Raw genomic sequence first — 12,058 nt, forward strand, 5'->3', positions numbered from 1 at the left:
AATACGATCGAGGCACCAATACATGTATGTAAGAACTTCATCTTCTATCAAAGAGGACCATTGTTAGTTTTTTAGTTCATTACTGAATGCCAAGCTAAGCGGTCGTTATGTGTTTAATAGGAAGTGCGAAAATTACGAAATATTATTACGATATATTTTTATTTGTTTTAAAAGAACGTCGTGTAATTATCGTTTAATAATCAGTGGAAAAGTAGTGTATTGTGTTGTTTTATTTCTCAATGATACAAGTGAAAATAGAGTATCGATGTAGTGCCGGTGGATTGGTTGATATATAATGAAGGATAAGATAAATTCGAATGCCCATTTTTAAATAATTATGAGCTATCGGGAGAAAATTTACTTCTTCTTCAAGATTTGGTGAAGCGTCGGGCGGCACCAGCATCGGATAATTGGGGTCTTCATGAGGTGGATGTACGAGATTACGCGAGTAAGTATTATTGATCAACTACGTATTGTGTATTTTGTTATATACACACAAACACACACACACACACACACACACACACACACATATATATATATATATATATATATATATATATATAAACATATCTTTGATTTGAGTTGTAATTTCAGATACATATTAAATTGCCTTGGAAAAGTTAAAAATATTGCAACAAAAGGAATATGCGTTTTCTACGGACAATGAAGAAACCATAAACAGAAGGCAAGATGTTCTGAAAAAACAATACCGCTTGAATAAAGGGCGTTTTGTAAATCAGAATAACGTCGATCATCAGTTGTCGGAATGTAACATAAATTTAGGCAATAAGTCGCGCAATGCTTCAAGTAAGTGTATTCTTGTTAACAAGTTATCGTGTATTTTTCTTTTTATTATTATCGAATTATTTAATTTTAATTTTTAGTTTTTATTTTTTTAGTGTTTAATGTCTTAAAGACAGTGAACTTGTGAAGTGTTTATATGGTAGGTATTATTCACACAGTACACATAGATGATTTTATTATTTATGGCTATACATTTTGTTACAGGTATAATGACAACTGAATCAATTAAAAATCCGCAGTTGAGCCCTATTAAAGAGCAAGCATTTAACCAAGCCCTCGGGAAGGTTATAAATTATTCCCGTGATTGGGAGAATGGGAGAGATCATAGGCGGACCAATAAAACCTAATTAACATTTGTTATTTATTGTTATTATATATTAAAATATTGTTATCAAAAGAATTAATAAAAAAAATTTAGCATATGCATTTTTTATGAGCCATGCCAATTATTATTTTCAGGGCCACATCAAATATATTTTTCAGGGCCATATCAAATATATTTTTCAGGACCATATCACATATTATTTTCAGGGCCGCATCAAATATATTTTTCAGGGCCATATCAAATATATTTTTCAGGGCCATATCACATATTATTTTCAGGGCCATATGCTTATTTTAAGTTAAGGGCCAAGTTCGATATTTTTATAGGGGCCATTTCATATTTTCGATTAGGGCCCGGAACAGTTTGCCCAACACAGACCTTATCCGGCAAGGCGTTACATATCGCATAGGGGCCAAGTACGGTTGCCGCACTGGGACCCTACTTAATTTAGGGCAGCCCTGATCCGCGCCATACTTCAATTTCCAGTCGGGATACTATATATTATATATATATATACTCTTTAAATGGCTGTGACTCAAAAACTATTTAAGATATCGATTTAAAATTTTGGTATGTTATTTTAAAGGTATAAGCTATCGAAATATGGAAAAATTGAAAATTCGATTCTTTGAAAATTTCACACTAGTTGTGCCCCTTAAGTCCAACAGAGTAGTAGTCCAAATCTTTACATTAGTTAAGGTACAATTATGCATTAGATATTCAATAACTTCTAAACCATTCGATTTACATAAAAGTCGTATTGAACAAATAGGTTCAAAATTAATTCATCAAAAACTTTGTCTAACAACATGAGGCCCTACAACAACTCTGTATACTTCAAAACAGCAACACAAACTGAATAATATATCAAAAGCAATTTATCAAATTAGGTTGACCATGTTAATATGGTTCCTTACCTGGGCCAAAATCCTGGATCCTTGTTGGTCCCAAGGTTCATATCTGTTTGAAGTGGCCCTTGGAGCCCTCCAGTTGCCCATGGAAGCATCACTTGGGGCCTCCTGAAGGGCTATGCCTCCAGAAGGATCTTTACTCTGGAAAAAAAATATATAATGAAAGTTAGAATATTGGAGTCAAAATAAGATAACATAGTAAATCAAATCGAAAAAATGCGATAAATTTCAGGCTAAAATCAATTTCAAGTAATAATTACTATTTGTAATCAATTTACGCACCTCTTCATTATTTTTATCGACTTTGCCATTCCTCCACATGCACAATTTCTTTCGGCACAAAAAAACAAATCCGGACCCCAAAATGGAAACCACTGCTACAATTGCCATTGGTATAACAGTGATCGTAAAATTGTATGTTACCATAGCTGGAATCTAAAAAATAATAAAAATAAGGTAAATAAAAAATCTGGCAAATTTTATAAATGATTGGAGTAGGTGATGCCTGGTTTTGGAGTTCAAATTGGTGAGAAATGAGAATTTTATTAAAAAGTTGGGAACCACTGGAGTAAATTTATTGTAGCAAATATTGTTATCAATATTTGTGTATCGTCTTCAATAATTTTGGAGGCTTAAACTTCACGTTCTATTGTGCACGTCCAAATTTTATAAATGATTAGAGTAGGTGATGACTAGTTCTGGGTGTTCGATTTGGTGACAAATAAGAATTTTATTAAAAAATTGGGAACCACTGGAGTAAATCTAGTGTAGCAGATATTGTCATCAATATTTTGTGTACTGTTTTCAATAATTTTGGAGGCTTAAACTTTACGTTCTATTGTGCACGTCTAATTTTATAAATGATTGGAGTAGGTGATGACTAGTTCTGGTGTTAGAGTTGATGACAAATGAGGATTTTTTTAAAAATTTGGGAACCACTGGAATAAATTTAATGTAGCAAATATTGTCATTAATATTTTGTGTATCGTTTTCAATAATTTCGGAGGTTTAAACTTTACGTTCTATTGTGCACGTCCAAATTTTATAAATGATTGGAATAGGTGGTGACTAGTTCTGGTGTTTGAATTGATGATAAATAAGAATTTTATTAAAAAATTGGGAACCACTGGAATAAATTTAATGTAGCAAATATTGTTATCAATATTTTGTGTATTGTATTTGATAATTTTGGAGGCTTAAACTCTACGTTCTATTATGCACGTCCAAATTTTACAAATGATTGAAGTAGGTGATGCTTAGTTTTGGTGATCGATTTGGTGCCAAGTGAAAATTTTATTAAAAATTTGGGAACCACTGGAATGAATTTTATGTAGCAAATATTGTTATCAATATTTTGTGTATTGTATTCAATAAATTTGGAGCTTAAAACTTTACGTCCTATTGTATAAGTGTAAACAATCTTCCGTAGGTCCAAACCTCGTTAAGACTTGTACAGATGTTTAGGAACTGTTTTTGGACGCACCGTTGGCGCTACAGTACTGAAATTGTGGTAATATGTACATCAATATATCTACTTAGATACTATATACTAAAATTAGTACAATTTCTAACAAAATATGAAAATAGTTACAACAATTTACATAAACTACTATGTCATTAGAACCATAAGTGATCCTTCGCTTGTTTTCAAAACGTGGTCCTGCACGCACCGTTTGTACTACACTCCTGAAATTTTGACAATTGGAACAATAAACTATCCACTTCGACTCCAATTACTAAAATTTGAAAACGTCACTAGTACCAAAAATAATCTTTTGCTTATTTTCGAAACGTAGACCTGCACGCACCGTTTGTATTACACTCCTAATATTTTGACAACTAGTGCACCAAATTATCTACTTTAATCCTAAACATTAAAATTAGTACACATTTTTGCAAAATCTTGACATATTCACAGCAACTTACAAAAACTACCACATCAATCGCCCAAAAAATCTTCCTTAGGTCAAAACATCATTAGGACTTGTACAGATGTTTAGAAACTCTTTTTGGACGCACCGTTTGTATTACACTCCTAATATTTTGACAACTAGTACAACAAACTATCCTCATTGAAAGAAAATACTAAAATTTGGAATCTTCCACATAAAATTTTGAATTATTTATAACAACTTACAAAACCTACTACATTCCTCACACCATAAGTAATCTTTTGCTTGTTTTCAAGACGTGATCCTGCACGCACCGTTTGTACTACACTTCTAAAATTTCACAAACTAGTACAAAAATCTACCTAATTCAACCTCTATTACTTAAATTATCAAACTTTCTTGCAATTTTTTTAACAACGACAAAAAATTACAAAAACTATCATGGTACTACCAGTGGTCTCTCATCCTGGATATAACCACAATTAAATTTTTCATTTTAGAATTTATTATTTTTTTCAAAAAATTTTACAAAATGATACACAAATCTATCTAGTTCAACCTCCTTTACTAAAATTATCAAACTTTTTTGCATTTTTTTTCATCAACGACAAAAAATTACAAAAACTACCATGGTACTACCAGTAGTCTTTCATCCTAAATGTAACCACAATTAAATTTTTTATTTTAGAATTTATTATTTTTCCCAAAAATTTCTGGTATACAAATTTACCTATTTCAACCTCCATTACTAAAATTATCAAACTTTCCCACAATTTTTTTAACAACGACAAAAAATTACAAAAACTATCATGGTACTACCAGTAGGTTTTCATCGTGGTTTTCACCATAATTAAATTTTTTCATTTTAGAATTTACTGTTTTTTTCAATAAAAATCACAAACTGGTACACAAATCTACCTACTTCAACATCCATTACTAAAATTATCAAACTTTCCCACAATTTTTTTCATCAAAGACAAAATTTTACAAAAACTACCATGGTACCACCAATGGTGTTTCATCCTGGATATAACCACGATTAAATATTTTATTTTATAATTTATTATTTTTCGAAAAAATTCACAAACTGGTACACAAATCTACCTACTTCAACCTCTAAATACTTATACTATCAAATTTCCCAACAATTTTTTTCATCAACGACAAAAATTCACCAAAAACTACCAAGGTACCACCAGTGATTTTTCAATTCTTTTTGAAATTAAATTTTTTATTTTAAAATTTATAATTATATTAAATTTTTACCTTTGTCGTGGTATCATCTTCATTATCCAAATCATCCCCCAAAGTTTGGTTGCCAAAATTGGTGTCAGTTACCCCAACAGTTGTGGTATTTGCTGGTAAGGGATGGAAATCGATTGATGGTAGAAGTTTGGTTGAATTGGGAGATGCATTTGTCTGCAAAATAGATAAAAAATTGTTAAAGAAAATGATACTTAGTATTAAAATATGATGTGCCATAATTTTTTATGGCTGTACCGTTTGTACTACACTTATAAAATTTTGGTAACTGATACATCAATCTATCTACTTTGATTCCAATTTGTAAATTTACTAAAGTTTCTTTAAAAATTTTGAAATATTTAGTAACAGAGATTAGATCCATTATCTACTCACCATTTTTGGGCCATCTTTTTTGACAACACTTGGCTCTACAACCCCAACTCCTTCTTGGTTTATATTTATATTATTATTATTTAAAAAAACGTTCAAATCTGGTGGTGATATTGGAGGACGATTGTTGTAACCTGGTACTGATAGAAATGGTGGTATCCTTGGTGGCGGTGGAGGAGCTGATCAAAAAAAAAAAACATATTCATTAGTAATACTACATTAAAAAATAAATTAAATCAATAAGAAGAATTTACAAAATCTCACCTTGGTTGTGTGGAGCAACAACTTTGGTAGGTTTATCAGAGTCAACAATATTAACATAGACTTCATTTTTGGCCTTCAATTGGCCATCAAACACAGTGACGTACAGAAAAAAGTTTTGGCCACCCTGGATAAAAAATTTAAAAAATATCAATACCATATTTTTGAAGTAAAACTTCTTTAGGCGCAACATGGGTGTAAATCCGTACAAATGCAACGGAAACTGTTACGCCAAGGTGAAGTAAGAGTCATTGGTTAATTTATACGTGCGTGCGTCACCGAAAGCGTGCTTTATACGTGCATACGTCCATCATACGTCACCGAAAGCACGAAGCATATTGTTCAAATTTCCGGTGTTATGTCAAAACTTTTTAAGGTTAAACAGTGGTATAAATTCTGACTTGTGAGTTAATAAAAATGTCAGGATCGGAAGAATATTTTATTTCGTCCCTCATAAATAACTGTAGTGCAAATGATCGCAAATAATGAAACAAAGGAAAATCTGCGCTGCGTAAGAAATATAAGTTTATTGAAGTAATTTGTATTATTCGAGTTATTCGAGGTTTCTATATACCTTTGAGGTTATTACTAAAATGGAAAATATTTTTATAGGCAAGACAGATACTAAACTTGCTCAAAGAATGAAACTGTATCGCCAGCGAAATAGTCAAAATAAACAAGCAGCCAATAATGAAGTTCTACAAACACAATTACATGATAAGTGAAATTGTGGAAACAATATTTCTTCATTGGCAATTTAACGTAAGTTTACATGTTTATCTTTTATGATGGCTATGAAGAATAATATTAATTTATTATAATAGTAATTATAAATATTGATGCATGTTCAAACTCTGAAAGATCAACATTACATCGTCAAACAAAACAACTGCAGGAAAATAATCGGTTACTGCCAATTTACTATAAAATCTTGTGCCAGGTATCAATTTAGATGTTGGCATAAGTAGGAATATTTTTTCGCTATTTGACTCCCGAAAAACGTTTCAACTATTCACATTTGAATATATTATTCTGTTATCTTTTTAGATGAAAGTACTGCTGTAACTTTTTCTGATACAGCAACTACATCACGTCAATTGCAAATTGATGATTCTGTATATATTGTGATAAGAACTGATCTTTTGCAAGAGTCAAATGAAGTATTTGAACTTCCATATAAAGACTTCAATTTGTTTAGAAATGCACGAAAATTGTTTAAAAAATAATTTACAAATGATAGCTTTGGCTATGTATGTTTTGTGTGTGATCGACTTTGGTTTCAAAGTGACTTAGAAATATCAAATGATGCTCAAAAACAAATTCTTAATAATGTTTTTTTGAATATTGATTCAAATAATCAGGTTGGATGTCAAACTTGTCGAAAGGCATTAAATTCGGGTAAAATTCGCACTTTCTATAAATTTAACAGGTTTGTATTTTCACCTAAACCAAATTATCTACCTAAACTAGATACTGTATCTGAAAGATTAATTTCACCTAGGTTGTGTTTCATGCAAATCAGACGATTGCGACATGCAAATAGACAATTTGGAATGTTTGGCCAAATTATAAATGTGCCTGTTGACGTTAATAATATGATTGATTTATTACCTCGTAATATTGATGATGATCATTGCATTAACGTTCACATAAAAAAGTAAATAATTCATAGATCAAGCCACGTGCAGGGCTTGATAAATAAAACAAATATAAAAGTATGGCTTCAATTTTTTAGGCAAGACAGATATTACAGCTGTTCAAAGAATGAGACTATATCACCATCGAAAAAGTAGTCAATTAATGTATGCTAATTTGAATTACATGAAGTTCTTCAAACACAATTGTTACAAGATGAGTGAATTTGCAAAAACAATATTTGTTTAGGCGTTGCTTAATATAATCCACTGTGTGAACGAATATTATAGAATTTATTAATCAGCAATTACTTTAAACCGATCATGTCATATCTCAAGTATGACTTTGATTACATTATTGTTTGTAAATATTATACATATTTTTAATGCTATTATAAATATATAATTTATAATTTATCATTATATAAATGTGTATAATGATTGTCGACACTAATAAATGTGTGCATCACGAGTGTTACCATATTACTAATAAACATTATTCAAAATTATTATATAATGTATTTATTTTCACTTAAATGCCATCTTGTACAGTAGCAAATAAGTTTTACTTCAATCGCGTTTGATCCTTACGCGCACTTTTTTTTTATTACAAATCAATCCTTTCTACTCACCCTGTCTTTCAAGCTCTTAGTCAAAGTGACGACTCCCGTGTCGGGATCGATTTCAAAAGGGATGTCCCTTTCGACGTTTCCCGAAAGTCCTCCCAAATTCGAGTCCCTTGAAATCGGCTCTATGCCGAAGGTCAGTCGATCGTTTTCGGCGTCTTCGGCCCTTACTCGGACTATGACGCTGCCTATCGGCTCGGCGCTGCTCACTCGCCAATTTCTGTCCAGGCGCATTATTGGCGGAGTGTTCTCGCTAACCGATTGGCTGTTCACTGGAAAAGGACAGAAATTGGTTGAAATTTGTTTGGAGTAAATATTAGAGGCCTAGGAGAAAGGACACAATGACACATACTAGATATGAATAATTAATAAATACTGGTATTTCGGTATTTTCCCTTGTAAAACCAGTAATAACCTTCTTTGATAAGTTAATTTAATATTTACTTACATATGTAAATTATTGATAACATTTTTTAACTTCCCGTAGGGTAAGTTATTGTAATGGGCCAAAAATCGGAATTGAAAATTTTTACATTTCTCGACGTTTTGAAGGTTTCTGAACGTTTTGGCATACCTCAGAAAAAATGGATGTGTGTGTGTGTGTGTGTGTATGTATGTATGGATACAAATTTCCAGTCACGTTTTAGGACGCACGGATCAACCGTGCAAAGAGTGCAGAAAATAGAAATCGAATTTTCGAGAGAACAAAGTATCCGATTTGAATGATCTAAAAAGCATTCAATTAGTAATGATTGGGAGAAGTGTTTATTAGTTTTTGGCAAAGGCAGGCCCGGCCATTTTGAAAATACGGAGCTAAATATGTAAAAAATGGCAGTTTTTGAGAGAACTAAGCGTCCTATTTAAATGATTCAAAGAACTTTCTGCTTGTCTTAACAAAATAATTGATTTTGGAAAAAAAAATTTGTTCCATTTTTTTTTTTTTTAGTTTTTTATATATCGAAAATATTTCAGATTTTATTTTTAATTCTGACTATAGTTCTAATATCTTTACAAATAATTTCAACTCTGCAATTCAGTTTATATAATTCTTATAAATATTAGACAATGTTACAATATTTATAATAAACTATTTGAAAACATTCAGTATTCCTCGAACATTTCGTTACGGTACGGGAAGTTCCAGCAATTTGCCTTAAGGCACGATACCATAATTGCCTCAAGACAGAATTCCACTTACAACTAATTAAATATCAATTTAGTATATGTGATTATTAGTGCTATTGGAAGTAATACTGAAATATTTAAAAACAGTGAAAACTGAATTGATTAGACGAAATAACTAATTTTTTTTTTATAAAAACTTTAGTATTTAAACCTGTTAGTCACATTAAAATGCATTAATATTAAGTCCAATTATGTAGATTTTATAATAATACCAGTAGCAATTAGCAAACCTTATGATTAGTACTAGGGTTTATCGGTTTTCAAAAACCGGTTTTTTGGCGAAAATTACGAAATTTAAAAACCGGTTTTTTAGTGAAAAAAGCCGGTTTTTACTGTTTAAATGGAAAATGACAAATATAGCCAAATATAAAAGATAGATGAAAGCGTTTTGATTCTAGAAATCAAATCGGTTCAATAGCATTTGATATCTTATCAGTCTGTAATGGTTCCCAGAAAGGTTTTGTATATATTAATTTAGATTTTTATACCAGTGTATATATTAATTTAAATCAGTGTGACTTCTTCTTAAAGAAGTAACTTCCTCTACTCAAACTTAAAAAAAAAAAGAGTTTTAAACCCTAGAAGCCACAAACTAAAGAACAAAAAACTTAGAATTATTATATCAGGCTTTAAAAACAATTAAGCATAATTTGGTCAGGAAATTTTGAGAGTAAACAAAAGATACGTTTAAGTAGCAATTCGATAGACGTTCTCATTTTTTTGAAATCATATTTTATTAAACAAAAAAAACACTTAGAATGTTTAAAAATAATTGATTAAAATTGCTGGGAACAGACAATACCCGAGTTTAGCTTAATTCTTTTTAAAACTAAAATTGATATTAACAAGTATGTATCAACATTTATATAATATTTTTTTATTATTTTTTTAATTTAATGCATTTTTTTATTTAAAAATGTTTTATTTTTATTTATTCGAATACTTTTCTTTACCATTCTTATATGTAGAAATGACGCATGAATAACGAATAACTATTTTCAAAGTTTTTTAATCAAGATAAACTATTATTTTTAGTTTTACTAATTAAAATTAAAATATTTATGTTTACTATCTATAAAATTAAACAATAAATAAATTCAGTCAAATAGTGCTCTAAAATACACTAAATTTGCGGATGAATTACAGAATATTCGAGTAAAAATTTATTTTCTACATAAAATTCGAAAACCGGTTAAAACCGGTTTTTTAGTACAATTAAAATTCGAAAACCGGTTTTCTGAAATGTCGGTTTTTGTATAAACCCTAGTACCGGTATTTCGGTATTTTTATTTTTAAACCCGGTAACTCTTATGACTAATACATTCATATTTAGTTGAATTTTTAAATAAAAGGAAATAAATAAAAATGAACATAGAGAAAAAATATTAAGTTTTTTGTAAAGCAGGAGTATTCCGTTTAATATGTGTCATAATATGTGTCGTAATAGGATTTATACAAAAACCGACATTTCAGAAAACCGGTTTTCGAATTTTAATTTTACTAAAAAAAAACGGTTTTAACCGGTTTTCGAATTTTATATAAAAAATAAAATTTTGCTCGAATATTCTGTAATTTATTCGCAAATTTAGTGTTATTTAGAGCAGTATTAGACTGAATTTATTTATTGTTCAATTTTATAGATAGTAAACAAAATTATTTTAATTTTGATTCGTAGAACTAAAAAATAATAGTTTATCTTGATTAAATAACTTTGAAAATAATTATTTGTTATTCATGCATCATTTTCACATATAAGAATAAAAATATTTTTGATAGTAAAAGGAAAATTTTTGAATGGATAAAAACAATACATTTTTGAATAAAAAACATTCATTAAATTAATATTAGATACATGTTGATACATACTTGGTAATATCAATTATAGTTTTAAAAACAATTAAGCTAAACTCGTGTATTATCTGTTCCGAGCCATTTTAATTAATTAATTTTAAATATTCTAATTGTTTTTTTGTTTAATAAAATATGATTTCAAAAAACTAATAACATCTATTGAATTGCTACTCAGAAATTACAAGAGTTACAATAAATAAATGTCCTGAAGGGCAATTGTGTTTAAAGCCATACTAATTCGTCTGGAATCATGGTGCATTTTCAATTGCGATTTTAGGGTATACCGAGTTGCTGTAGGTCACTACAATATTAGTAAATATTATTGAGAATTGAATTCTGAACAAATTTTCCTAATATTTCATTGACATCAAACGAACCATTTAAAAGTTACAAAAAAAATAGCAAAAAAGCACAAAACCATCAAACTTTTATTATCTACTCGCCACCTGCCCTGACTAACAGTCCATTACCACAAATGATTTTAATCACTATTTTAACGACTAGACTTAGTATTACATCAAATGTTATTCTAGAATTGCGATTCTAGTTTTGCGGTTTTAATGAAACCGTAAACTCTGTCCGAGAAAACCGCACACGAATAATTATTATGTCTTGTTAGTTAGTATATTCTCTGAATGGATTTAATTAAAATGCATATTGTTGAAAATTGCATTTGATTTTGTGTAATTTTTGCTAATAATTGCATTAATGAATGAATTGTAAATCATGATTTTACAATTGCAAATCGTGATTTTATCCGCGCGCAAAATTTAAATGATTTTTTTGTTTAAAATTGATTTGGGTATTGTTATGAATAAATGAATGAAATTAATTTTGTAAACAGTTAATTTATATTTTGTTCACAAATTAGTTATATCTGCAATGAATAAATTATTTTATAAATTAAAATTTATATGACTATATAAATTCT

General features: G+C 29.6%; 1 protein-coding gene and 1 long non-coding RNA gene across 2 annotated transcripts in view; one reads left to right on the top strand and one right to left on the bottom strand.

Moving 5' to 3' along the window:
- The window catches only part of LOC113389735 (tyrosine kinase receptor Cad96Ca-like), a 52,522-nt gene extending 40,928 nt beyond the window's left edge, over positions 1-11,594 (bottom strand). Inside the window, exons 1-7 of the mRNA XM_026626749.1 lie at positions 11,588-11,594; positions 8,098-8,363; positions 5,835-5,958; positions 5,574-5,749; positions 5,202-5,354; positions 2,326-2,478; positions 2,050-2,184 (exon numbers count right to left, since the gene is read on the bottom strand). Of these exons, the coding sequence (XP_026482534.1) occupies positions 2,050-2,184; positions 2,326-2,478; positions 5,202-5,354; positions 5,574-5,749; positions 5,835-5,958; positions 8,098-8,363; positions 11,588-11,594 (1,014 nt within the window). The remainder of the gene's footprint in view (positions 1-2,049; positions 2,185-2,325; positions 2,479-5,201; positions 5,355-5,573; positions 5,750-5,834; positions 5,959-8,097; positions 8,364-11,587) is intronic.
- Positions 16-1,141, top strand: LOC113389230. Its single transcript, XR_003368230.1, has 4 exons — positions 16-448; positions 598-810; positions 903-946; positions 1,012-1,141. It is a non-coding gene; the product is annotated as an uncharacterized LOC113389230 (long non-coding RNA).
- Positions 11,595-12,058: the final 464 nt, after the last annotated feature.

Source organism: Ctenocephalides felis, unplaced genomic scaffold (genome assembly GCF_003426905.1).
Source record: "Ctenocephalides felis isolate EL2017-DRISC unplaced genomic scaffold, ASM342690v1 CF-g0.4_SCAFFOLD_03573, whole genome shotgun sequence".
Lineage (NCBI taxonomy): Eukaryota > Metazoa > Arthropoda > Insecta > Siphonaptera > Pulicidae > Ctenocephalides > Ctenocephalides felis.